Source organism: Panicum virgatum, chromosome 9N, assembly GCF_016808335.1.
Source record: "Panicum virgatum strain AP13 chromosome 9N, P.virgatum_v5, whole genome shotgun sequence".
NCBI lineage: Eukaryota > Viridiplantae > Streptophyta > Magnoliopsida > Poales > Poaceae > Panicum > Panicum virgatum.
Genome location: NC_053153.1, coordinates 16723774 through 16750603, shown reverse-complemented (window position 1 = coordinate 16750603; position 26830 = coordinate 16723774). Strand labels below are relative to the sequence as shown.

Genomic DNA, 26830 nt, shown 5'->3' with positions numbered 1-26830 from the left:
GCATTGGAGGTATGTATACACTTTAAATTCTGTTACGGTCAACTTACAGAACAATGTCATTCGCTCTCAAAAAGAATTATGCTATCACCAACTAATAAGATTTTTTTGGGAACTTATCCCAGTGCATCAGTTAACGCAAAAAGTCAAATAAAACAAAACAAGGCTTCGAAAACTACCTATTGAACAAAACGTAAGACTATAAACAACTTTAGGTCAAAGTCTGAAAACAGATACATTATTGCATTAACATATATAAGTCAATTGCTTTTTTCAAGTCAAACAGCATAACAGCATCTTTGATCAGAACAATCAACTGATTTTAATTTTAAAAACTGCTAGATGCATTCTTCAACTAGATTCAATACTAACTTCATTAAAATAAAGAGTTTATGAAGATCCAGTTGTAAGAGCAGTACCTCAGGGCCACAAATGATCTGATCTTCGAGTCAGAATACAAAAAACTGTTCTACTACAAGGCTGGAAATCTACTTGTGCTCAAAATGTCAGACTGTTTACAGCTGCCTTTTTGGTATGAAGCGCTAACCATAGTGAAATGGGCATCTTGGGCATCTAATATAGTCGCCTAGCTATGCAATTGCCACTTAATGTTTGGTCAGGAGGTCAGGAAATGTGTCTACGAGTGTCTGACTATACCTGATTCAAACCTCAACAGCACTTTGAATTGTACGCATCACAATTTTTCAAGACGATGAAAGGAAACAAAAATGAGTGCCTGTAACAATCTAACCAAAACCTTATGAATTAAATTTAGTTTTTTTAGTCCATTATGTATGCACACCTGCTGATATATTTTCCAAAATACACATATCATGTTGCAGAGGATGGCACCAGAGCAATAGTAGTCTAAAGGCTTATTATGGTAGTCAACAAATGAAAAATACACCAGAGTTGAGTTTCAAACACATATCATGGCACTTATTGTAGTATAGAAGAGAAGTTACTCTGACCAGTGATACTATTATACTAATGCTATGGACCTGTGCAGACACAGATAAAACTTGAGATTATTTCAACAAAGGGAACTTCAACCTTCAAAAAAATAGCTGTAGTGACATCTGTCGAAAATAATACAGAGCACACCCTAACTATTGATTCCTTGATAATTATAACAAACAACAATGCTTGTGATTTTATTGGAACCAAGCCACTCACCTAATACTATACTATCATTGCACTGCTAAGTTGTCTTCTCTGAAAAAATGACACGAGCCAAGCTACACTTCAGAGCAAGTTTGACTTGATTGCATTCTAATGGGGGCTCCTTGCCTCCAGACAGTACTCTGATGGAAGGGGAGCTGCGCTCCCAAGCACTGTCATCATGGATGAAGTATTGACATGAAAGATCAAGGAAACAGGGGCTGGTATTGCAGCCCCATGTTCTCAGGCAGGTCCATCATCAGATTAAGGTTCTGCACAGCCTGACCAGATGCTCCCTTCACAAGATTATCTATCTGCAGAGTTGAAGCAGAGCACGTAAGCACTACACATCACCTAGGTAACTGGTGCTATTTTACTGAAAGCTTCTGCATGATAAGATGCCTATAAAGTACTTACAACAGAGATGATGATGGCCCTTCCAGGAATTCTATCCTCATAGACATTCATGATACAGTAGTTTGATCCTGCAACATGGCTCGTGTGAGGAGCACTGCTACCATCTAACAGTTTGACAAATTCTTCACCCTGGAAAGATACAATGATGAATGAACTCTGATGCTACAACAGTGCAAAATCATACAATAGATTGATGGCTTCAGTGGAAATTATGGTCCTTCCTAAGTTATCACAGTTACGCCAACATGGGCAGGTAAACAGACCTCATAAGTAGACTTGAGGTGTTCGTACAAATCATTGGCAGTCACTCCAGACGCCAATTCAACATACATAGTAGATTGCATCCCACGTTTCTGTTAAACACCAGCAGCAGATACAATGACTGATTTTTTAAAATGATACTGTAGAATATGGAGTAAGCAAATAAAAGGATGTGCATAATTGCGCTTACCATACACATCAGATGTGGAGTAAAACTGATGGTAACTTTTGATTGAGCAGCATCGGTAAGTCCTTGCTCAATCTCAGGAACTGTCATTATTTAAACCTCAATGTCAGTGAGGTAAGATATTACCAGTAATAAGACAGGTAGAACAAAACACTACGTAGCCAGTTGAGCATAAGAATTACCGTGTCGGTGACTTGTTATTCCATAAGCATGGATACTTTCGGCAATTTCAGTGTAAAGATTTGCTTCCTTAGCCCCACGTCCTAAAAGGATGTATGTATTTGAGACCATATCATTTATCGTTGACAAGAAGACATGGAAAATGAATGAGTTATCTCAAATAAATACATACCTGCACCACTAACCCCAGATTTTGCATCAATGATAATGTTGGTCAACTTGATCAATTTTGCCTGCAAAGAAAACATAATATGCCAAGGAAAAATCTAGATATTGAAATACTAATAAATTGTCAACAAATTTTGACATACACACTCTCAGAAATATAAGATTATGCTTGTAAATATTAATTAATTCGATTCTATGGTATGTCCTGGAGAATTTTTGCCTTAATTGCAAATATGATCAGAGATAACGGTAGGATGCTAGAAACTTCTATTGAACCTCACCTTTACCAGAGGAACAAGCGGGAGTTGAATGGATGTGGGATAACACCCTGGATTTGCAACCAATCGTGCATTTCTTATGTCATCTCGATGAAGTTCGGTCAAACCATACACAGCCTCTTCCTAAAAGAACCCAAGGAAAACATATAAAAATAAATTCAAATAAATATAACATAAGGACACCAATAGAACCAAACCATCAAAATACACTATGGAAGCCAGGCCCAATTCTTAAAACAGTGCCATACAAGAAATCATTCAGAATAATTGATGACAACTCAAGTGCCACAACTAACAAGGCTGAAGTGGAAAGTAGCTATGAACCTGCAGTTCTGGTGCCCTGTGCGAATGGCCATACCATTCAGCATACTCATTGATGTCACGCAGTCGAAAGTCCTGTAACCAATAGTTTTTCAACAACCGACATCATACTTAGACAAATCAAGAGTGTGTTCAGAGCATACCGCAGAGAGATCAACAATCTTCAAGTGCCGAGGTAAGCCTTTGATAATTTCCTGATAAAAAATATAATTAGGTAGTGTATTGCAAAGTTTATTTTCAAAAAGTCTAGTGCTCCAAACAATATGCAACAAAGTCTATGAAAGTATTGCTTAATACAGTTTTTCAGCAATATGCATAAAGAGTTTAATGTAAAAGCATAATAGCTATAAACAAACCTGGGTAGTACCATGTGGCAAGCAACAAAAAACAGCATCAACACCTGAAAAGTCGGCGTCTTTTACCGCAACCAGTCTTGGCAGGTCCTGCAAATCAAAAGAATAGCAACAATACTCTAGAGTTTTAACAAACATAACAAATAAGTTTTGATGATAGCAACTCTATTACAAAGAAAAGTAGCACCGCCCATAGGTTTTGTTGATTCTTACTAGACTAAAGATCACAAATGGAGGAAGAGAAGTTTTTCTCACCTGCGATATCAAGTGAGGAAATACAGATCCAAATTGTTCACCAGCTTTTCTATCTGCAGTCATCACTTTTATCTGAAACTGAGGGTGGTTTGCCAGAATACGAACGATCTGTTAACAAAAGTGTAACAATCACATTAGCTATAAGAAGCAATGACAAACATCTTCATGCAAAATGTGATCAGAGTGATGGAACAACCTCAGCTCCAGTATAACCGCTGGCCCCTAGGACTGCAATGCGCACCCCGTCCCCTGATTTAGTGGCTGCTGCTGCCTTAGGGGAGAATAGCTTCCTTGGTGAAGAGGCAAGGGATCCCCTCACACGGAGTGACAGGGGTCGAACCTACAACAGAGTAGTTTTTCATTAGCATTTCGGGAACAGCTTGCCAATATTTACTTGGGAAGGGCACACTAAACAAAACTCACCTGCTGAGCTGTCTTGAGCATGAAACCAGCAAATGGCTTCGAATTAGATCCAAAGATTCCATTCTGCATGTCAAAGAAATATTTTCAGTGCTTCAGAGTACCAGGCCCAGAAGAGCATGTAATGTAGCTGGCTAAAGCTTGGAACAATGTCAGAGTCAGAGCACAGAATCAGCCTCTATGACAAAAGTCAGAGTACATTACCATTGAGCGTGTTAAGAGTTAACATGCCATTTTCAAGGCACCATAACCAAGGTACTAAATAGTTCTCTTAGCAACTGCAATTGAGCCCGCAATAGAGTTTGCAGGGAATAAATACTACCGCTACAATGTAGCATTCCATAAATAGTAAATTGAGAACGTATCGGCCACTATAGGACTTGTAAGAGAGATGTAGCTGCGGTAATTTAGTCCTGGTCAGAGTTCATTGCTAGCACATTATCTCATCGAAGTGTATACCTTTTTTTATTTTCGCTATCTTATTACATCGTTGAATTGTATGTACAAGTAGTGCTTCTACAATCTAAACTTTATTTGGTAACAGGCATGAATCAGAACTGGCAACACAGGCATCAATCAGAAGCTGCTAACAGCATCAGCGATAGAGCCTCCCAATCTAGCCGTCGAAGACTAGAATCAATGCTGGGTACCCTAATCGGCGCGCGCCTTGACGACAAATCAAGCGGGCAGCCATTCAATCCGCCCACCCCACCCAAAACTAAGCCGCCGTCGGTCCTACCGAATGGCACGACGATGTGTTGTCCTGCCCAATGGAACGGGGGAGAGGAGACGAGGCTTCGCCGCTGACCTGGGGAGCCAACCCGGCACGCGCCGGAGCCGCCGCCGCCGCCGCTGAGGAGGCCATGCCCTTCCGTGTCACAGCGCGGGTGCAGGTGCGAGGGGAGCGTGCGCCACCTAATGCCGCGGGGGTCGCGCGATGGCGCCCGTATAAATAACCCCAGCTGGCGAGGAGGGCGACGAGAGGGGATGGCGGCGCGGCGGCGGCTACGGGGTTGTGCTCTCTCTCTCTCGTGGATTACGTGTTGGTCTTGGTCCGTTGTCTCCGGTCGCAGCTTCTGCGTGCGGCGAGCCGGGCTTGGGTTTGGTGGCGGAGAGAGGGGTGCCGCCGCCGGCTGTGTTCGGTGAGGTTGGTGAGAGAGGAAGCAAGTGGTCGGTCAAATAACGAGAAATGGGCCAGGCCCAATAAGCTTGATTATTTTGGTTTTGTGATGAGAGAGCAACTTTTTTTTGTCTAAACTTTACCGGTTTGGGCGTTTGACAGGGTAGGATACAAACAGTGGTATGTCTGATAAAGAAAAATTGCATTGGAGAATTTGAGACGATGACACGAATGGAAATACTATGAACATTGGATGGGCGAGGCTAATTTACGGTCGACCGTAGGAGGGGTTTCATACGGTCGATCCTTCCATCATTTTTTTCTAAAAATTTCTTTATTTTCTGATAATTTTTCCAGATAAAATTTTCAACGAAAAATTTGAAGAGAACTGTAAAAAGATGAAAGAGAAAAGTTTGAGCAAAAAATCGAAGAAAAAACTTTTACATCCAAAAAAGATTTAGGTAAAGAAATTAAAATAAAAAAATGGGAAAAATTTTGTAAAACCTTTTGCACAAAAAATTTTAAAAAAAAAGAGAAGAAAGAGCTGAGCCGCCACCCCGCCCAGCCACGCCACTCCGCCACTACCACCCTACCGCTCAGATCCGCTTCGCCTTGTGATCGTAAGTTTCATAACTTATGGGCGACGGTACATTCAACATTGGAACATTGCATGTCCTTACGAAAACCCGAGAGAGCATTGGGGTTTATCTTTTTTAGATAACACAGATTTTTTTATTTTTAATCTTTTTTAATAATATTTTAATTTTAACCTGCTATGGATTTTATTTACACGATATAGCCCATTTGGTCGTGCCAGCTGTAGTGGCGCGACAAGTAGCCTTTGTTGCGCCAGTGCGGCTGGCGCGACAGGGCTGTCACGCTGGCGGCGGAGGGCAGCGGCGTGCCAGCGGGGCGGCGGAGGGCAGTGGCGCGCCAGCAGGGCGCTGACGTGGGCGACCCTGTCGCGCCACATGCAGTGGCGCGACAGATGCTACTTGTCGCGCCAAGTGTGTTGGCGCGACAAGGCTGCTCTGCCGCGCCAGCCTCTCTCGCAGCCCAAAATGGAAGACAGATCAAAGCTTCCTATTTCATCCTTTAAGGATGTTATCACTTCAACTTTGGATAATCACCAGGTATCATTTTTTTCCTGAAAGGTTTCTCACATTTGGAAGTTATATATTTAAATATGAAATATTGCAAAGGCAATAAAAGAGGTAATCCAACATGGAATCAAGTTGTATCCTAACTTCAATATCACACATGCATTAAACTGGGTGTTGGATTCTGTCTTTTCCTCTCCTTTTTCCCTCTTAGGGACAAAGGTTATATTAACGCACAATAGATGTGACATATTTATACACAGAAGAATTATCTAACATTTGCTAGATCACAGTTTCAATTCTTATGATTCTTGGTTCCAAGCAAAAAATCAGAGGGCAGCAAAAATTTTCAGTAACTGATCATTGTTGTTTTCTCCTTCATGCATTATACACTTTGCCAGGTCACCAGACGATTTCTTTCACCTTCTTCTGATATCAATTTGGTTCCCCTGTATTTCTTACCAGGTGAGCAATTTCTATTGATGTGAGCAATTTCTATTCTTGTTGCTATCAACAGGATGCACTTTGTCTGCTTTCAGTCAGTATCAATCATATGATGTACTTATGTATAGAGAGTTTCTATTGCCTCGCAAAAAATGAAAAAAAAATAGTTTCTTTTGCTATCTCTTGTCTGGTATACAACAAACAGTCTGTTATACATTAATTACTTCAGTACTCAAGCAGACTGTTTCCAGAAAAGTTTGATGGATTTCTTGTGGTGCCAATAGACTTATATGTGAACTAATACCTCAAAAACACGAAATCCAAAGAAGTCACTGGATGATGCAATTATGGGAATATCACACATCATTGTGGTAATGCAAGTAGGCAGTTATTTCCACAACCAGGACAGTGGCCACCCCAGTTTAGCTGAAAAATATAGGATGTTGTAGAACAAAACTTGCTGCACAAATAACACAACCACTGAAGAGATTGGACCTGCTGATAAATAAAGCTCTTCATATTTTCACTCAATATAACAGCAGAACCATCAACAGCTCAGGATACAATACTAGGTAGCTTCTGGGCACAAATACTTTTACACAAGCACACATAGTTTGTCACAAAGCTAGAAGCACAATAAGTTTAACACGAGCACAAATACTCCTTCGCAAGCACAATGGTCCTTCACAAGCACTACTAGACCATCACATGCACAAATAGTCCATCACAAATTCTAATGTCCAGGGTCCTAAGAACATAGTGCATTACAAATACAAATAGGTTGACGGCGGCGACGGCGTTGCTCTGGGGGGCTGAACGGATCGTTGCGGCGTCGTGCGCGGCCAGGCTTGTGGGCAGCACATTGGCGCTACCAACGTCGGTCCGGTCACGTCCACGACGAGGCTGACGTGGAGGGGCAGGAGTCTGCACGGCCTAACGAGATAATTGAACTTAGCATGCCACAACAATCATTATCGTATTGTTTTCCCCAACAAATTGAGACTAAGTTTAGTTACCTGGCTAGATTCCCCATGTGTCTGTGTGCCTCGAGGAGCATCAAACTTCTGTGACATCCCAATGACCTCAAAGTCTGGGTCCTCCTCTCCTGAGTCATGTTGTGCGTCGGACTCCTCGGATTCTTGGGGTGATCGAATAGCTTTCCCCCTCGAAGCGGCGCGGGAGCCCGTTCTCGTAGTCGAACGCAAAGGGGTTCTGGCGGTCTCTTGACCGTAGTGAATATGCATCCGTCTGCTAGAAGACGTGTTATGTGCACTTGAAGTTCCCGCAGCATGTGGCCTAGGGGCAAATGCCTCGTCCGGCCTAGCAATGCAGTTGAGCTTTGCGGCCATCTGCTTGCAACTACGGCGGACTCTCTGCATGATAGACAGATATGTTACTGCTAATGTATTTTGAGGGACATGTTATAATGTCAACAAAATGATGGCTTACTAACCTCGGCAAACGCCCGTAGGTGTCCCCCACCATTTCCTCCTTGGCTCGCATGTGCCATTGCGACACCGGCCTCGTTAGCTAGCCTGCCGAGTTGTTGTGCCTGAAACGACTCAGTTAGTACAACAGGAACTAGAAACAACAATGTCTTACATACGTCTTATAAGTATAGGTGCATAGCATACCATGTAGTTTTGCAAAGGGGCCCTCTCGGGCTGAACTCCTACGCGATTGATTTCATCGTACTCGTCGACGATGTCATCATCATCGTCGGTGTCCTCGCGATCCTCTATAGGCTCAGTGGAGCGTGGAGGTTTGATTGAAACTCTTGACACAGAATGTAGCCAACGAAGACAGTCCTTGTAATGGTTGTGCCTATGCACCGGACCGGAATCAGGGTTCATCCGATGCCTTTGCTCCCACTGTCCAAGAGAAACCGCGTGTTTCACACGCCAGTCATTTTCAGTGTATCTTTTCTTCCTGTCAATGCTGGAACAAATACATAGTTCAAATATAAGGGGTTGCCGCGGGTGAGGAATCAGTAATCATTGAAAGTGAGTTTGACAAAAATTTTGTTGCACCTATGCAAAAGCTTGAGAGGTCGAAATAGCTTCAGGGGGTAAGTCTTGTAGCCTACCGAATTGTCTTTTCATACGGTGGGGGAGGTGGAGCTCGACAGTGAAGAAGTAAATCAAAAGAACAACACTCCTCCATAATTCCTCATCTCTTGTGCACATGTCGCTGAGGCCCAAGTTCTCGAGCTCGTCTCTCTCGTAGGGTGTCCAAAAGATCTGCAAAAATAGTGATCATGACAACTAGTTTCCACAAAACAATGCTGCAACATGTTAGGAGGTACTTCAGGAGGGAATACCTGATTTTGCGTGAGGCAGTCAAGGTCATCCATGTAGTGTATGTAGCAGCGCATAGGGTCCCCTCTAATAGCTCCCACGTTCTTCTAGCAATAAGCAACTGTCGGCCTCGATTCTGGGTCATGGTGCGGCCACGGCTACAAAAAATACCACAAATGGGTTACAAACACAAGTTAAAGTTACACTAAACAAACTTTGCTACATGCTGTAATACGTACCTCTAAATCACCACGGTATGGCCGGCCTACTGGAAACCTTTCCCAAATCCAGATTTGCAATAGATATGCACACCCTCCTAGGTTTGAGTCGCTTGCAACCCGCCGACATGCATCACAAAGTTGTCGGTACAACCAAGCAAGTGTTGCCGATCCTCAGCTGTACTGTGCAATGTTTTCCCACTACTGGCCAAGAATAGGTAGTACCATCCATGATATAGTGTTTCCCGAACCATCGGGAAATAAGAAGCCTCCAAAGAGGTGCCACACCAAAACACATGCATGGCGCTCTACAAGTTCCTGAGGTGCTCCTTGGGGCAATGGTTGAAATTCTGCTTTAGCCAAGCCGAGCTCACCCCTGAGGTCTTTCTATCCTTCACTCCCTCTGGCGGTTCTGGTGGACGAACCCCAATTAGCGCAAGCCAAGTTCTGTTTCCGGCCTCCAACGGTCAACAAAGGCAGTTAGAAGGGGTGCATCCATCACTGGCAGACCCGCGCACACAACTCGAGCCAAAGGCAGCAACCCAGCGCGGTGCAGGTACGGCGCGTACCGCTCATTCCATCAGAGAGGCGAGTGAGTACGTGCACGAAGGGGCTGCAGCGCCTGAAACGGGAACATACAATATGGTCAGTATTGGTGTAAGCCATGTTCACTTCATGCACATATATTTTGTAAAAGAACACTTATTTCCCCTTCGTCAGCTATTACGTGTGCGCGGTGCTTGGAGTCGTAGAACGTCTCCAATAGGGGGAACATTGGATGAGCCATCCTGCATAGACGAAACGAAGCTTCATTAGTACCAACAATTGCACGTCCTCAAGCATATTCTCGAACTAATGGAATTAAATCTTATCAACTACACAACTATGTATGGCATTGTGATTCTAAAGTCATCCCATACTACTATGGAGCCTATTATCCATTACTCCAAAAAAACATTATGATTCTAAAGTCATTTCATACACAAAAATCATTAGTGCAACTCCGTCATGCTATGATCTCATATTAAATTTATATGCCATTGCATAGAGCCCAAGGAGCCCAAGGAATATGAAGTCAATCTATTAATAACTACAATGGAGCCCAACGATGTCACACCCCATTTCATTTTCTAGTTCTCTTATTTTTTGTCTTGCATTACTCCAACTAATACTCTCGTTGCCACTACCTAACCCTAACAAATGTAATATTTGAGACATGCAAGTCATTTCTCTCGTTAAATTCGGGAGCAGAGAAGCATCTGAGTATCACCTAAACATCCATTCATGAGCATACTACCATATACAACATATATCTTCAAATCAAAAAGCTAACCCTAATCAACAAAAACCACTAAAATCTAGCAATGCACAAGGAAAATTGAAGGGAGAATGAGGGCAATACCTTTGGGGGAGGGGCCGGAACGTCCCCCCCCACTCCCCCCCTAAAACGGCGGATTTAGGGGGATCGGGGGGGGGGGGGGGGGTCGCCGGCGGCGGCAGGAAGAAGCGGCTCGGGCTCGGTCTGGAGGAAGAAGAAAGGGAGGGTGGGGGAGGAAGGGGGGCCGGCGCGGGCCCTGGACGTAGCGCCTGTCGCGCCACCCCGCCTGGCGCGACAGGCGTACACGTCACCAGTCTGCGTGGCACGCCGCTGCCCTCCGCCGCCAGCGTGGCAGCCTTGTCGCGCCAGCCGCAATGGCGCGACAGAGCCTACTTGTCGCGCCACTAAAGCTGGCGCAACCAAACGGGCTATGTTGTGTAAATAAAATCCGTAGCAGGTTAAAAGGTTAAAAATAAAAAAATTCCATAACGCACGCACACTCACCTCAATATACTTACGCAAACCCTACTTCTCTGAGCATCTTCGAAAATTAAACCGACAAATTCTCGAGATTGACGAAGTCGCCACAGGCGCCTCGCTGTCGACGGGAAAGTCGCTTACCACTAGAAGCCCAACGCCATGAAATCCTAGAATATTCGTTGGAGTCGAATCAGAACCTGATGTGCTACCGAGACTCTTGTAACCACTAGACTAGGCCCTTTCGCAACGGAGTTTATTTTCGATTCATCCGTTCCAAAATGTAGATCGTTTTTGCAATTAGATGCATAATTTTTCTATGTAGCTAGACATAATGTTTACCAAGATATGTAGCAAAAGCTATGTATTTGGATTTGACAAAACGACCAACACATTGGATGGGGGAGTAATTCGAGAGTTCTTTACAGTCCGTTGCTAAAAAGCGTAGTGTGGGGTACTTCTTGAGAAATCCTCAACAATTTCTACTTCATGACATCGCAGAGTGCAGAGCCCATAACGTAGCAGTATACCACACGGTTAGCTAAGGTTTCAGATATGGCGTGATGATTGTACACATCCTGAATTGTCTTTGCCTCACCAAGTCACGAGACGAGCTGCAAGAGGAAAACAGCATCGGTATCTATGCGTCCCCCCCCCCCCCCCCCCCCCCAAAAAAAAAAAAACATCGACTCGTTTCGTGTGAAATTCTACAGGTTTCCAGTTTCGTGACACGATCCAAACGGGGTACCAGCGCGATGCCTGTTGCTGTCTTTCAGAGAGGTTTCCATCCAAATTTCTTAAAGGTTTGAAAAGAGATTCTGCCACAGATTTCAGCGTCAGTCTGTCCTAGCCGGCATGGCTACACTGTCCTTCCTGAGATGCGCAATCTGGATGTTGTCGACATCCAGCTTGCTGAAGTTGCTCCTCCTCCTGGTGCAGAAGAACTCGCCCCAGTCGTACGCGTTGTACCTCGAGGGCCTCTCCTCGCTCACCATCTCCTCCAATGGCTCCACTGCAGTGCGCCTGGCCGGGTTGAAGAAGTAGGGGATGGAGAACCTCTCCTGCTCCGAGTTCACCGACGCCCGGTGCTCCACGCTCTCGTACCTGTCATTGCTCCACACCTGCACGCCCCAAAAAAGGATCAAATCGGGAATTGCGGCGACTTTCGGATTCTAGAATTGGGGAAAGGACTGATCAGCACCTGGATGATGTCGCCGACGTTGACGACGAGCGAGCCGGGGACTGGCCTGACGCGCACCCACTCGCCGGTTGAGGGGCGGCGGACGTCGAGCCCGCCGACGTCGTCGTCCTGGCGCAGGATGGTCAGCGCGCCGCTGTCCCTGTGGCGGCCGAGGCCGAGGACGAGGTCGGGCCGAGGGCACGGGGGGTAGCGGTTGACCCGCATGTACGTCGTCTGCTCCCTGAAGAAGCCGTGCAGCCGGTCGGGCCTCAGGTTCAGGCTCCGGGCGATCAGCTCCAGCAGCTTGAACGCCAGCTCCTCCATCGCCGCCGCGTACTCCTCCAGTGCCACTCTGCCAAAACGGAGGCATGGCAACAGGTGCTGGTCAGTCCTCCCCATGTTCTTTCTTGCACATAGTCATGGCAAAAATGTGAACGGAGATTGACAAAACAGAGGCAACCTGAACCCCGGCAGGTCGCCGTCGCCCGGCCACTTGTTAACGAACACCAGCTCGCCGTCCGCCGATGCGGCCGGCGGCGGCAGCTCGCGAGGGAAGATGTCGAACACCTCCTTCCAGTCCCTGACGTTCTTGGTGTGCTCGGCGTCGTAGTATCCGAGCGGCGCCCGCTCGGTGCGCCGCACGGCCGCCTTGCGCTCCGCCGGCAGCGCGAAGAAGGCGCGCCCGGCCTCCACCGCGCGCGCTGCTGTCGCCTCCGGCACGCCGTGGCCCACCGCGACGAGGAAGCCCCAGTCCCGGCACGCCGCGCCCACCTCGGCCGCGAGCGCGTCCACGGCCCCCGGCGGCGGCGTGGCTGCGAGCGGGGAGAGGTCGATGACCGGGACGCCCGTGGCCTCGGCGGCGGGCGCCACGGGCCGGTGCTCCGGGGCCTGCACGTAGGCGTCGTCCATGCCGACGGAGGCGGTCTCGTGCTGAACTCCGTGGTTTACTAGTGTTAGTGCAGAGCGAGTAGCAGTGAATCTTGGTTGCGGTGGTTCAGTGTGCCTGAACCGATTCTGAATCTGCTATTAGCCATGATCGATCATGCATGTGACTGCACATACGACACGACAATACTCATATGGTTGTATTGTATTGGTGAAGGACGAGTTGATGAGCTGCTGAGCACGAGGACACAAAGCCACTTGTTCGCTTGCCACGATCCGGATAGACACTGGGAGACACTGTTGCAAATGTGACCATGCATGAATCACCCTTGTCATCAGACTAGGCTGAGCCAAGTCTGGAACTGAACACTGCTCCGCTCACCAACAGCAATACTCCCAAAGCGTAGAAGAAACTTTCTTCAAGAAAGTTTTGATTTTTGCAGATAACCAGGCCAACACAGGGCTGTTATTTTCAAACACGTCAGAGTACTCGTCACATCTCACACCACGATTATTACAAGCGCACACGCACAGTATTTCTTTCTTAGGCAGCGAGGTAGCTAGGTGACGCCTTCATGTCCTAGGCGGCGGCGACGCTCTTCTTGAAATGGGCGATCTGGATGTTCTCCACGTCCAGCTTCTTGTAGTTGCTGTTCTTCCTGGTGCTGAAGAAGTCGCCCCAGTTGTAGGCGTTGTACCGGGGCGGGGCCTCCTCGCTCACCAGCTCCTCCACGGGCTCCACCATGGTGTAGCTCGCCGGGTTGAAGAAGTAGGGCATGGAGAACCGCTCCCTGGCCGAGCTCACCGACACCCGGTGCTCCGCGCTCTCGTACCTGGCGTTGCTCCACACCTGGATGGTGTTGCCGACGTTGATGGTGAAGGAGTTGGGGACAGGCTTGACGCGGACCCACTCGCCGTCGGAGCGCCGCCGGACGTCGAGCCCGCCGACGTCGTCCTGGTACAGGACGGTCAGGGCTCCGGCGTCCTTGTGCCGCCCCACGCCGAGGGCGAGGTCGGGGCTCGGGCAGGGGGGGTAGTGGTTGAGCCGGATGAAGGTGGTCTGGTCCCTGAAGAAGCCGTGCAGCCGGTCGGGCCTCAGGTTCAGGCTCCGGGCGATCAGCTCCAGTATCTTGAACGCCAGCTCCTCCATTGCTTCCGCGTACTCCTCCAGCGCCTCTCTGCAACAAGAATTCCCGGCCAAGTTATTAAAAAGATGAATTTTTAGGAGAATTATGGCACAACGATCATGCACAAAACAAACAGGTTTGTTGACCTGAATCCCGGCAGGTCTTGAGGCCACTTGTTGGCGAACACGAGCTCGCCGTCGGCCACGGCTGCCGGCGGCGGAGGCTCGCGCGGGACAAGGTCGAACACCTCCTTCCAGTCCCTGACGTTCTTGGTGTGCTCCGACTCGTAGTACCCGAGCGGCTCCGCCTCGCTCCTCCGCACGGCGACCTTGCGCTCGGCCGGGAGCGCGAAGAACGCGCGCTGCGCCTCCGTCGCGCGCGCCACGGCCTCCGCCGGCACGCCGTGGCCCACCACCACGAAGAAGCCCCACTCCCGGCTCGCCGCGCCCACCTCGGCGGCCAGCGCGTCCACGGCGGCGGCCTCGCCGGCGGTGAGCGGCGAGAGGTCGATGAGCGGGATGACGGTGGCCTCGGTGACGGTGGGCTTGGGGCGGTGCTCGGGGGCCTGCACGAAGGCCTGGCCCATGGAGAGGCCGCCCATGGCGCTGGATTGGATCAAGTTTTCCTGCGGTCGAGGTAGTCTGAGGCTGCGAGCTAGCGACAGATGAGCTGCGTCGTGATCTTGGCCAGGAGGCCCCGTTCAGTGCAAGCTCGAGAGGGTGGGCACTGGGCAGGGCGTGTGATGAATGCGGTGGTTAAAACTTAAAGGGATTTTTGTCTACGGGACACTCTCAAAACGATGATTTGTGCGTTGCACACCAAACTTCTTGAAATAGTCTGCAGCACATCCTGAATTTGTGTATTTGTGCGCTGCACATTGGCCCCCTTAAACAAATCTTTTACAGCCTGGGAGGTGAGAGAAGGCCGAGTAAAAAGACCAAAATACCCCCCACCCACACACAGCCTTATCTCCTCACTCTCCATTCGCCGCGCCCTCCCCGCCCCCTGCCCGCGACGCGCCCCCCGCCCCCCGGACCCGCGACGGCGGCACCCCGCCGCGAGCGCGTCCGCTGCCCCTCCGTCAGCACCCGTGACGGCGGCGCCCCTCCATCCCCTTCCGCCGCGCCATGGCGGTCTCCCGCGGCCATCCCGCCCCGCGGCCTCCCGCTGCCGGTCGTGCCCCGCTCGCCGCCGGCCGTGCCCTGCCATGCCGCCGGTCATGCCCCGCCGTGGCCCCTCGACATGCCCCGCCGTGCGCGGTGTCACGGACGTGCGCGGGGGCGCGCAGGCTCCGTGTGAAGAGCGGCGGCCTCACGGATGCGCGCGCAGGGGTGCACCGGCTTCGCGTGAAGGCTGGCGCCATCGCGCACGTGGCGCTCGAGGCCCGCACCCCCTCGCCGCGAGGCGGAGCAGCCGCGGCGGCGCGCACGCGAGGTCGCAGCGGGACGTCGTGAGGCCGGCCGCGCCGAGACGGAGCGGCAGCGGCGACCTCGAGCTCAGACCCGGAGGTGGCGCCAAGGCGGAGCAGCGCGGGGGCGAAGGTGCTGGCGGCGGCGACGAGCCCTCCTTCCTCCTCCCTCGCCGGATCCAGGCGCCGGCGAGCCCTCCTCCCTCTCTCCCTCGCGTCGTCAGTCCCCTGCTCCCTTCGCCGCTAGCTGATCCACAACCTACCCCCACCGCAATTCCCGCCTCCTCTCTCTCCCCTGCCCACACCTTCCCGTGCCGAGCCCCCTCCCCGCTTCCAGCCATGGCGGAGGAGGCCTTCGCGCGCGCGGTCGACGACGGCCTCAAGCTCACCCCGCCGCGGCGCACGGCGCATGGCTGCAGCACCTGCTCCCCAGCCGCCGTTGGCCGCTCGCCGCCGACGCTCGCCCGCTGCGGACCGGCACCGCCCTGCCGCGCTGGCTGCCGTGCCGCGCCGCTCCGCCGCCGGCTGGCCTTGCCGCCGTGCCCCTTTCCCCTCGCCGTCGTGCCGTTGACAAGGCCGCTGCACGGGCCCCTGCTCCGGGCGAACGCAGGGGACGAGGGAGACACGCGCGCGGGGGCTCCGCGTGCGGGCCGCCGCCGCAGTCCCGGACACGCGCGCGGGCTCCGCGTGCAGGCCCAGGGGCGCGGCGTGCTGGCCGTCGCGGGCGCGCGCCCAGGGGCGGACGTGCTGGCCGTCGCCGGGTGGGGGCGGACGCGACGAGGCGCGTGGGTGGGGAACACGGACGGCTTGGCGCGATGGTCCCTTAAACTGTTAAGGGTATTTTGGTCTTTTCACATGATGTTCTCTCACCTCTCAGCAAGCAAAAGAGTTGTTTAATGGGGGTGGTGTGCTACACACAAAATGAGTCATTCAGAGTGTGCTACAGACTATTTCAACGAGTATAGTGTGCAGCACACAAAATCATATTTTCGGAGTGTCCCCCACACAAATTTCCCAAACTTAAAAGGGACGTCGTGCTGGTGGGGATTCAATGAATCTGGATGGGTTTTAGGTGAACTTTGTTGGTATCTCCCGTGCTGATGTGTCCAAGCTGTTCCGTGTGTTCTGGTCTGTGACGTCATGGGTGATCCATGGATCGGGATTCTCTCATTCTCTGGATGGAAGGAACAAACTAATTTCCTTTCCCTCAAAAAACAATTTTTTTACGAATTACTAATGATCCGCTATGTCATTCTCTATTTAACATTGTTGGTAGGAGTAAAAATGTGTAGATTAAGTTTTAGTTAGTGTTTTCTCCATGTTTGTGGGCTATCGCTGTGTCCGTTTGGCTGTGGCTGGTGGCTGGTGCTAATTTGTTATGAGAGAACAATACTACTGAGTGGCTGGTAGCTGGTGGCTAGTGCTGATTTAATATGAGATAATAATACTGCTGGCTGGTTGGCTGACAAGCCAAACGAACAGAGCATATGAAAGCACGTCCCTTTTGCCAAGAAATGGATCAATTTTTGTATGCATGTAATATATTCATGGAAAAACATTGACTCTCAGTCCGTGAAACTTAAATCATTCTTGGCCATTATTAGACCGAATATGATACTAGATAGACGTACCTTCCCGGCAGCTACTTACATGAGAACGTTTGTCTACAGTTGCAAGTCCAGTAGTAGTGAAAGGTGAAAAAAAAAGGTTTATTTGGTAGAAATTCTAAAACGGCCTACGTTTTGAAGGTTTTGAGCAGGCCCTGATTTTTTGGTGGCCCAGTGCGAAAAAAATAATGGAGGTCCTCGTTAACTATAAAAATATAAAAAATCAAATTGGTAATCGGCATGACAAGTAGGTAGCAAATCGGCGATCTGTAGATAGTGGCGGCGTCTCGCGAGGATGTCAAGGAGGCACTGAAGCGTGTAGTTGGGCAGATGTTGGAGAAGTTGTCCATTGATTTTCCTGTATCAAATCAGGGCGTGGCTTTATTCCTCCAACTGGACAGAGATGTCACGCCCAACAATATAAGTTACAAAATTTATGAGGGGGTCATGGGTCTGTTTGGATACATAGAGATAATAGTTATCCCTCACCTTTTAGCTCCAAATTATCCCACATGTTTGGATGTATGAGGGATAATTTTAAGTTAAAGTGGATTATCATCTCTCCCAAAATTCTTAGCCCCTTCAAGAGGTGATAATGGGGCTAATTTAGTATGAACCCCACAAAAAAAATGTGAGTATACACACACACCTAGATATGGAATGAGAGAGAGGGTGGGCATTAACCCATGGATCCAAACAACCTACTTGGGCTAATGCTTAGCCTACCAATTTAAGACTAAACATTAGCTCTCAAAATTAGTCCTAGGCTAATGTTCCAAAGCCCATGCCAAATACTTAGATGATCCGAGTCTCTTTCAATATCTAAATGAGCTGGCTTATAAGCAAAGATGTTACTTATAACTTGACATGCCTCATAACATAGAAAATTTTGGAGGCCCCCGATTTTTGGAGGCCCGGTGCGGTCGCACCGTCCGCACCCCCTCAGGGCCGGCCCTGGTTTTGAGCGCCGCTAGTTTACGGTTCCTGCAGTCGATCTTCAGACCATGTATTTTTTTTCACTTTTAGTAAACTTTTGTCATTTTTTGGTACAAAAAAGTTAAAATAATTAAGACAAAAATTAGAGAGATAGAAAAATTTTCAAGCAAAAATTCAAAGATATAGAAAAATTTCCAAGAAAATTTTTGGAGAGATAGAAAAAAATGCAAGAAAATTTGAAAAAAAAAGTTTTACGAAATAAATTGAAAGACAATCAAGAAAAAAAATTTACATCCAAAAAATAAAAAAATTAAGTACAAATGTTTATGAATAAAAAATAAAAAACGAAAGAAAAAGGAAAAAAACTACCGGGCGGCGGCGGGCCTCCCCGCCAACGGTTGCCGCCGCATCTCCATGCCGCTGCGCCACCCGGCCGGCATCGCGCCTTCCCGCCGCGCCACCCGGCCACCGCCGGGTCGCGCCGGTCGCCGCCCCCTGCAGCCGCTAGTTCAGATCCAACGAAAGATAAAGGGGAAGAGGGAAGGAGAAGGGGGGAGTGAAGGAAAAGGCGCGGAGTGGGTATCGACCGTGAGAATGGGAACTCACGGTCGATTGTAAAATTATCATTGGGGTTTTGAAGAGCATAACAGTTTCTTTCGAATGGGTAGAACAGTTTATCGTCTATATGCATGTATAAATCTTCAATTTCATGCAATCTCGGTTCTTACTGAGAGGGTATTTGGATCCAAAATAATGCCCCAAAGTGCTAAACTTTAGCGCTATCCAATCCAAACGGGAGTGCTAATAATGGAATAATTAACCAAGATCCAAAAACCTTAGTAAAGATATAAGAGCTAATAGGTGTTCAAGTTTAGCACTCAATTGTAGTCCATCCAAATATATCTACTACTCTAGAACCATTTTTCAAGCATGTTCTCTTTTGTTTTCGAAAGTTGAATACATGTGAAGCAATGAGCGGATTAAAGTGTTAAACCACTCCTCAATCAGCAAGTGTTAAACCACTGACGAATGCTTAGGCTCTGACGTCATGCGGCACTCCCCGCACTGCAACTCTGAGGGACCAATCCATGCTTGTATTGTCATCATCGCCGCGCCTTCACCTCGTACCAAGGTAGGTGTCGATGGCGCAAGCACCTCAACCTTGCGCTCCGCAGAATTTGAACCTGATATATTTCATTTTGCATTTAGCTTCTTTACCACCTCGTATGCACAACACATATGACTTATTATAGAATGTTTTCATTTTAAAATAGCATACGGAGAATCTAGAATTGGTTGATAACTCCAACCAAAACTAAAGAACACTTTAATCCCAATTAATAATAGACTAAAGGACCTCATTTAATCCTAATTTATAACACCAACTCAAACTTCATGTTATTAATCGAAACCAGTCTCTGTTAATTGCTCCAACCAAAATCAAAGATTCCTCCCATGGTCCCACCTCCTAGAGATGGATCCAAGACTAATATCAAGATTAGTTCCGGATCTAAATATGTTCGAGATAAATATGTAAATCCATATCGCTGGAAGAAAAGGAGGCCATCCGGCGCTTGGCGCGTTCTCGCTGGCCACGTGCCTTTCGCGCCTCGCTGGCGACCATCAGTTGGTTGCGTCCATCGTACGCGCGGCCAACAGAGGCCCACGTAAGGACTGCGAGAGGCCTACGCGTCGTCCGTGTCCGACGACCAATTCGTCTCCGCTTGGTTCACCTCGCTTCGATGGCCTTCTCCATCACCCCTCACCCTCTCTCTCCGCGCACCCCGTCCCCAGGCCCAGATCCCGTCAGTGGCAAGACCAGCTCACGAAAAGACCTAGGGCGGAGCACGGTGGTCGAGGCGAGGAGGCTTGCAGGCACCCACGGCGGCGACCGGTGGGGGCGGCACGCGCCGCGCGCAGCGCGGGAACCGCTGGCGGCCGGTGGGTGCCGAGGGCCGAGGCGGGGGTCGGTGGAGGCCGGAGGCGGGCTGCAGCCCTGCAGGTCCCTGCGGCGGCGGGCGGCGCCGAGCGCGGAGGGATCCACCGATGGCCGACTGCCGAGGGCCCGAGCCATGGAGGGAGGGGGGCTCAGCGATGCGGGGGCAGGACGGCCGACGGTGCCGGGGGCTCGATGCTGGGTGGATGGCGTTTGCGTTGCGCTGGTTGGAAGAGGAAGAAGACCCTGCACGTGGCGCTGGGCCGGAGGATGCAGCCCACCAGGCCAGGCGTCCCACAAGGCCCACGCTCGCCCAGTCGCCCCCAATCTCAAGCCTGGCCGACGCCGTTGTCCTTCTCGCCGAGGGCGCCGCCGTGCCGCCATTAGGCTTTCTCCAACCATTCCCCCCATCCAACTCCCCCCAAACGTACTATTTACTATATTTTACTACCTCCCTCCAAAAGATTCCTCCCCCTATAACTCCTTCTCTCCAACCATTCCCCCCATATCTATTCCCCCTATATACTATCACTCATTAACTAACTATTTATTTAATGTTTTTGAATTTAAAAAAAATCATACAATATTTATACTGTCATAATACGCATTATCATTGTGTTACGGGACTCAAACGGGATTAATATCGCGAAGAAACGGTGTGATTAGAGATATAGGGGGAGTTGAAACTCACCCTATACATGGGGGGAGTTTCAACTCCCCCCGTATATAGGGGGAGCTGTGGGGGGAGCTGTTGGAGGGCTCGCTCCCCCCAAAGCCCCCTACGTAGGGTGGGGGGAGGGATACGGGGTGCCCTTGGAGGTAGCCTTAGCCCTCACCTGACTTGAGCGAACTGCGATATGATGTGGAGCTCGCCCACAGGGATCTAGGGCGGCCGCCCTAGCTCGTCCTAGTGGTGGCTCCGCCTCTAGATCCCGTCCTCCATGCGCAGGCTTGTGCGTCGCTGGCAATGGAGGTCGGAGTCCTCCTCCTCGCTCGCCTCTCCGTACCGAGTAAGCACCCTCAAGCCGCCGTCCTTGTTGAGTTCAAGGCCATGCTCTCACCCTAATCCTGCTTCGTGCCTGCCACAGATGTCAACATCAAATCTGTTTTTTCCCTGGTGGCGGCGGCCTCGATGCTCAAGGTGAATATGGCTGATGGTGTTGGTGCCTGGCGCCTAGGGACCTCGCGTCCGAGTCACTGCGTCTCTTCCCGCAACCCCTGCCCGGCAACCCCTTGCTCCAGTGTTCTGCTCACCTGTCCAATGTTCGATCTCCCCTCCCCCTCTCCCACTAGCGGACTGAAACAGATCTTAATTCTCTCTGTTTTACAAATTAGTTTGGGATGATTTCGTATAAACACATTAACACACGAATCTTTTCCTTTGTATTTTTGAGGTGTGGTCTTCCCCTTGGACGTAGCGTCCATACCAAATAGCTAGATGCCTAGATGGACTGGCTAATGGCTTTATTGATTATATCTAAAACATAAATATGCTTTTGTACGAACCTTGATGTACATCTGGGAACTCAAAGAGCAAGCTGATTAAGATATCTTCTGATTAATATGTGTTATGCTTTCAGCTTCTAGATGAACATGTCATGAACCTCTCTCCTCTGTCCACCGCATCTAAGAACATGTTGAGTACCATTGGGGTATGTGCTAATTACAATCTGTAGCTTGCCAATTCAGTTGTGCAGGTATGAGCATGTGGCTACTGGATGGGTTATCCATTGTACTGTCGTGAGGACACACTAAATTTTGTGACACCCCTTCTGCTAAGTAATGTTTGAGCCTCCCTTCATCTTCTTGGTGTTGTTTCTACAATCAGTGGTTAATATTCATGGTGGCCTTTCATCAAAAAATTCATGGTGGCCTTTTATCGAAAAATTCATGGTGGCCTGCTGAGTTTAGCATTATCAACATTATATCAATTTGAGTATTTGACTGCCAGTAATTTTGTACATTGAACTTTTGTTTAATAACCTATTATCCTTTTCCAGGTATTATTTTACATGGACTACCTGGATAGATATACCTGTGAGTTTGGCATACATCCAACTATAATCAGTACAACTCATTAATCAGCATGTTGCCTCCCTTTTTTGATCCTCCATAAATGGGTGAGTGGCAACGATTGCACATTGTTTGTCCAAAGGTTATGAATCCATCTTTTTTTGCAAGCCTATATGAATTTCTAAAACATCAACGAAACTATGATGCTCTTTGCATATTCATAACTTATTTAAGTTAAAGAAGAGGAAAAAAGCTCTATCATCAAACATTTCATAGTTTTCCATTCTTACCAAGTTATTTTTTATTTTAGTCCACCTTATGTTCAGGATTTTGCAGGCAAAGTGAACTCTTGATTCTTTCATTTCTCCATGGCACAATTGCATTTCGTGCATTTAGATGCGCCACTCTGGAGTCTGGACTGGCCAAACTGGAAGGCAGTAACTTGCCGACAGAATAGAGACAAGGCAAGAGAGGCCATCCTAACATCCCCTCCAACTGCTACTTGTGGCAGAACAATAAAGATTGCACTGTAAAGCAAGTGTGCTCGAGCATGCAACAATCCCCGGTGAGGCACCTCAGTGGTGTGAATTGAGCTGCAAAAATATAGTTATGTACTTATGTCATAGTCCGTTACTGTTATGCCAACCTATGCGTCATAAACAAACTAAATAAATTGGCTATTTTGCTCATTAATATGAAATGTTGCTTGAGGCAATCGACAATGCAGCAACCATATGTCTCTATGCTCTTTATTCTTATTGATTATTAATTTAAGTCTACAGATTTGATTACATATCTTTCTTTGTAGACTTTTACCCCATGAACTGCAATCCCAATGAGCAAGAATCATGAACAAGTTCTCTCTCTTTTTTTTTTAAGAATTTTAGGTGCAGCCATGAAATTGGTATCAGGTTTAGTTTCGCCTTTCATTCTAAAAGTTTGGCCCTTTGGATCAGAGGTTACTTTCCTTTCATTTCATTTCCTTTCCTTTCCTTTCCCTTTGGCCCATGCAAGTTCTTTGATTTTAGGAAGTGAGGTGGTAATCTTGGTTTTCTTTAATATTATAAATAACTACAATTCTGAGACAATGATATAACTTTTTTTATGTCTGTACCAAAAGTATCAATATTGACTCATGCCGTAATATGTTATCTCTTCCACAAATCGTATACTAATTCATTTTCAGGTATCAGTTTAGAGGAGACCGACCAACTATCAATGGCCTGCTGCACAACCTGGAGACCCCCTACTTATGCCGCAATTTGTGCTTTTATTATTTATATTTGTAATTGACCTATCTTTGTTTTGTCTCTACGATGAATGATCGCATGGCTTGCCAACATCTTTGAGCTCTATGGATGTTGCCAGTTGATACCTATTTGTACTGTATATTGATTTGGCCTGCCATAAAATTTTTTTGCTTATCATTATTTGAACTGTCCGACTTTGCACGGACGAACTGCCACAGGCTAAACACACCTGCCCTACGGGCGCGGCGTTAGCGCGCCAATATTCCTAGTATTGCATAGCCGTCACATGTACTGGGCAGCGAATTTGATATGAGCTTGTCTGGGAAGAATCCAACTGGCTAGATGATTGGGCCGAGATATAGCCGTGTAGGCTAAGATATTTTGGGCTACTACAGTACTGGCCGTGTTCAGAAGCCAAAAAATTTGGCCAAAAACATCACATCACACGTTTGGACGCCTGCATGAAGTAATGAAGTACTAAATGAAGTCTATTTCCAAAATTTTTTGCATGGATGGATTGTAAATCACGAGATGAATCTAATGAGTCTACGTAATCTATGATTTGCAATAGTGATGCTACAGTAACCATTCGCTAATTATGGATTAATCATGCATTGATTAGGTTCATTAGATTGGTCTTGCGATTTACAACACATCTGTGCAAAAAGTTTTGTTAATAGACTTCATTTAGTAGTCCAAAATAGCAAGATTTCGTTCCAAAATTTTTACCCCTAAACATCTAAACACACCCATTACTACGGAGTACGTACAGAGCCACGGAGGTGCACGGATTGATGGTAATGGTATTGTGTTTTCAGTAGTAGGTGACATTTCCATCAATAGTGTAGCGCTTGTGGTAACTTGGTTAATATCGAGAATTTACCGGCTCAGTCTTCGAAGATGCTCATAGAGTAGGGTTTACATCTGTGTGTTCATAGGCATGAATGTGCATGCGTTGTGAGTATCTGAATTGTACCGTATAACATTATGTCAATAGTGAATCTCGTGGTTCTTCCAAAATATTTCTGGAGTTTGTTTGTACTCCGTGCTAGTTAAGCTGGATGATTACACGACCGAATACTACAACAGGGTTCGTATATGGTTGTCGAGAACCATCGTCTGAAAACAAGTTTAATTAACTTCCGTGTGGAAGGATTAGCATCGTCGCGACACAGATGAAGAGGAGGGAAGGCCGGCAAATTAAATTGGGGGCACAACAGAAAAGCACAACCCTCCGAATCTCCGATCCAGCGAGCTGAATGAACACAATCAATTTAGACACAAATAAACAAATTAAAAAGCACCATTTTAATTCTGAGCCACCACAATTTCGGCACACGTGTCTTGTTTGTTTACAGAAAATATCTTGTACGCTGCACTACGAGAAATGGGCAGCATATGGCGAGACACGATAACCTCTGATCTCTCAAGAGAGTCTAGGCAACGGCCGGCCGAGTCGCCTTCGCCGGGGCACGCACGGTATCCTGCATTCCTGCTACGCTCGGAGGCCCTTCCTGAAATGCTCGATCTGGAGGTTCTCCACGTCCAGCTTCTTGTAGTTGCCGCTGAGCTTGGTGCGGAAGAAGTCGCCCCAGCTGTAGGCGCTGTACCTGGGCGGGTCCTCGTCGCCGACCAGCTCCTCCAGCGGCTCCACCACGGCGTCGGTCGCCGGGTTGAAGAAGTAGGGCATGGAGAACCGCGCCCTGTCCCGGTTCACCGACACCCGGTGCTCCGCGCTCTCGTACCGGTCGTTGCTCCACACCTGGTCGGAAATGTTGTTTCAGTGATCCGGTCAGTCACCAATAACCAACCAATAATCACAATACATTACCTGCATCGTGTCGCCGACGTTGATGACGAAGGAGCCGGGGACGAACTTGACGCGGGCCCACTCGCCGTCGGAGCGCCGCAGGACGTCGTCCTGGTACAGGATGGTCAGCGCCCCGGGGTCCTTGTGCCGGCCCACGCCCAGCGCGAGCTCCGGGCTCGGGCAGGGCGGGTAGTGGTTGAGCCGGAAGAACGTGGTGGGCTCCCTGAAGAAGCCGCGCAGCCGGCCGGGCCTCAGGTCCAGGCTCCGGCCGAGCAGCTCCAGCTGCTTCAACGCCAGCTCCTCCAGCGTTTCCATGTACCCCTCCAGCGCCTCTCTGTTGCACAAATAAATTCAGCAAAGATTCAGAAACCATCCAGCGGGTGGATCATTCGATCGAGTTCGATCACCTGAAGCCTGGCAGGTCCTCGGGCCACTTGTTCTCGAACACGACCTCGCCGCCGGCCGCGGCTGCCGGAGGCGGCGGCTCGCGCGCGACGAGGTCGAACACCTCCTTCCAGTCCCTGACGTTCTTGGTGTGCTCCGACTCGTAGTACCCGAGCGGCGCCGCCTCTCTCCTGCGCACGGCCGCCTTCCGCTCCGCCGGGAGCGCGAAGAAGGCGCGCTGTGCCTCCGCCGCGCGCGCCACAGTCTCCGCCGGCACGCCGTGGCCCACGACCAGGAAGAAGCCCCACTCCCGGCTCGCCGCGCCCACCTCGGCGGCCAGCGCGTCCACGGCGGCGGCGTCGCCGGAGGTCAGGGGCGAGAGGTCGATGAGCGGGATGCCGGTGGCCTCGGTGACGGTGGGATTGGGGCGGTGCTCGGGGGCCTGCACGAAGGACTGGTCCATGGAGAGGCCGCCCATGGAGATCAGGTTCCTGTGGTTTGTGTGGAGCTCTGTTGCTAGCTACACTCGTTTTTGTGCCCGTGTGGTCTCAGGCTCTGTTAAGGAACACGCACTCTGGTAGATGCATTAAGATATATATATTTTTTATCTGATTGCATTAGATATTACAAAGGGTGTAAATGCTCCAAAAACCCATTTAGATTAAGGGGTTGTTTGGTTTGCTACCACACTTCGCCACGCTGCCACGCCACAGGTGTGGCTGAGTGTGGCTCGCCACACGTTCATGGGAGTTATTTGGTTGAGCATTCATGCTAGGCAGCTACAGAATCTGCACACTGTGTATTCTCACCACCACAGGCTGTATTCTCGCCACAAGTGAGGCGAGCGATTCCTCCGCCACCAACTGTGGCGAGCCACACTCTGCCGCATGCGTGGCATGGCTTTTTATTGTCAGCATCCAAACAACCCCTAAAACTTGGCACATGTACGGTTCATATTCTAAAAACCGTACGAAAATTTGCACCTAATATGCTGTGCGGGAGCGTTTGAACTCAGAATAAATATATTTTCATTAATCCTATTTTTTTAATTATTGTGTGAAATAGGAGAGTTTAATGGAATGGATTGTCGTGGCCAATGAGCAGCCGGGAAAGGGTTACATGCCGTGCGGAAGGAGGGGAAAGGGGTCAAATGTAGGAAGAAATAGCACTAGAACTGATGTAAAAGAGGCTGAACCTAAAGACGTCTTTCAAATAAAGGGAGAGTTTATGTTCTCCTAATATATTGTTGTATTGGGACAAAAGTATAGGGAGCGTGTAAAAGTAACTTCCCCAATAATATCAGTTATTGGGAAAGAATTATC

The 26830-nt window shown here is 48.8% G+C and overlaps 3 protein-coding genes across 6 annotated transcripts; all 3 read right to left on the bottom strand.

Moving 5' to 3' along the window:
• Nucleotides 1-1005: 1005 nt before the first annotated feature.
• Nucleotides 1006-5143, bottom strand: LOC120690600 (probable N-acetyl-gamma-glutamyl-phosphate reductase, chloroplastic). Of its 2 annotated transcripts, none has more exons than XM_039973307.1 (14): nucleotides 4807-5143; nucleotides 4002-4064; nucleotides 3775-3918; nucleotides 3579-3686; nucleotides 3327-3413; nucleotides 3114-3164; nucleotides 2974-3045; nucleotides 2653-2772; nucleotides 2376-2436; nucleotides 2206-2286; nucleotides 2027-2106; nucleotides 1839-1928; nucleotides 1576-1704; nucleotides 1006-1472 (listed from the first exon to the last, which is right to left on the bottom strand). In XM_039973307.1, the coding sequence occupies exons 1-14, from the start codon at nucleotides 4861-4863 to the stop codon at nucleotides 1365-1367; spliced, it is 1251 nt and encodes a 416-aa protein (XP_039829241.1). In that variant the 5' UTR covers nucleotides 4864-5143; the 3' UTR covers nucleotides 1006-1364. The 2 variants fall into 2 exon arrangements, with proteins under 2 accessions (XP_039829241.1, XP_039829243.1); XM_039973309.1 differs by having other exon boundaries at nucleotides 1576-1643; nucleotides 4807-5128.
• Nucleotides 5144-11670: 6527 nt separating this feature from the next.
• LOC120691029 (flavanone 3-dioxygenase 2-like) lies at nucleotides 11671-13262 on the bottom strand. Its single transcript, XM_039973980.1, has 3 exons — nucleotides 12613-13262; nucleotides 12174-12504; nucleotides 11671-12093 (listed from the first exon to the last, which is right to left on the bottom strand). Exons 1-3 carry the CDS (start codon nucleotides 13059-13061, stop codon nucleotides 11809-11811), a joined length of 1065 nt encoding a protein of 354 aa, XP_039829914.1. The 5' UTR covers nucleotides 13062-13262; the 3' UTR covers nucleotides 11671-11808.
• A 169-nt stretch (nucleotides 13263-13431) lies between these two features.
• Nucleotides 13432-26082, bottom strand: LOC120691030 (probable 2-oxoglutarate-dependent dioxygenase At5g05600). 3 transcript variants are annotated; one of them, XM_039973982.1, is made up of 3 exons: nucleotides 25532-26082; nucleotides 25236-25458; nucleotides 13432-13992 (listed from the first exon to the last, which is right to left on the bottom strand). In XM_039973982.1, the coding sequence occupies exons 1-3, from the start codon at nucleotides 25984-25986 to the stop codon at nucleotides 13618-13620; spliced, it is 1053 nt and encodes a 350-aa protein (XP_039829916.1). In that variant the 5' UTR covers nucleotides 25987-26082; the 3' UTR covers nucleotides 13432-13617. The 3 variants fall into 3 exon arrangements, with proteins under 3 accessions (XP_039829916.1, XP_039829915.1, XP_039829917.1); XM_039973983.1 differs by lacking the exon at nucleotides 13432-13992 and adding an exon at nucleotides 24588-25076 and having other exon boundaries at nucleotides 25146-25458; nucleotides 25532-26081; XM_039973981.1 differs by lacking the exons at nucleotides 25236-25458; nucleotides 25532-26082 and adding an exon at nucleotides 14311-14906 and having other exon boundaries at nucleotides 13432-14215.
• Between the last annotated feature and the right edge of the window lie 748 nt (nucleotides 26083-26830).

What these genes read in the sequence shown, in the direction of transcription:
- LOC120691030 (XM_039973982.1), bottom strand. Translation starts at nt 25,986, where the DNA reads ATGGGCGGCCTCTCCATGGACCAGTCCTTCGTGCAGGCCCCCGAGCAC. An exon ending in GAGGACCTGCCAGGCTTCAG is followed by an intron (nt 25,459 to 25,531) that starts GTGATCGAACTC and finishes TTTGTGCAACAG; the next exon opens with AGAGGCGCTGGAGGGGTACA. An exon ending in CGCTGACCATCCTGTACCAG is followed by an intron (nt 13,993 to 25,235) that starts GACGACGTCCTG and finishes GTCCTGTACCAG; the next exon opens with GACGACGTCGGCGGGCTCGA.
- LOC120691029 (XM_039973980.1), bottom strand. Translation starts at nt 13,061, where the DNA reads ATGGACGACGCCTACGTGCAGGCCCCGGAGCACCGGCCCGTGGCGCCC. An exon ending in GGCGACCTGCCGGGGTTCAG is followed by an intron (nt 12,505 to 12,612) that starts GTTGCCTCTGTT and finishes CCGTTTTGGCAG; the next exon opens with AGTGGCACTGGAGGAGTACG. An exon ending in ACGTCGGCGACATCATCCAG is followed by an intron (nt 12,094 to 12,173) that starts GTGCTGATCAGT and finishes TGGGGCGTGCAG; the next exon opens with GTGTGGAGCAATGACAGGTA.
- LOC120690600 (XM_039973307.1), bottom strand. Translation starts at nt 4,863, where the DNA reads ATGGCCTCCTCAGCGGCGGCGGCGGCGGCTCCGGCGCGTGCCGGGTTG. An exon ending in GTGCCGGGTTGGCTCCCCAG is followed by an intron (nt 4,065 to 4,806) that starts GTCAGCGGCGAA and finishes TTTGACATGCAG; the next exon opens with AATGGAATCTTTGGATCTAA. An exon ending in GCGGTTATACTGGAGCTGAG is followed by an intron (nt 3,687 to 3,774) that starts GTTGTTCCATCA and finishes TTTTGTTAACAG; the next exon opens with ATCGTTCGTATTCTGGCAAA.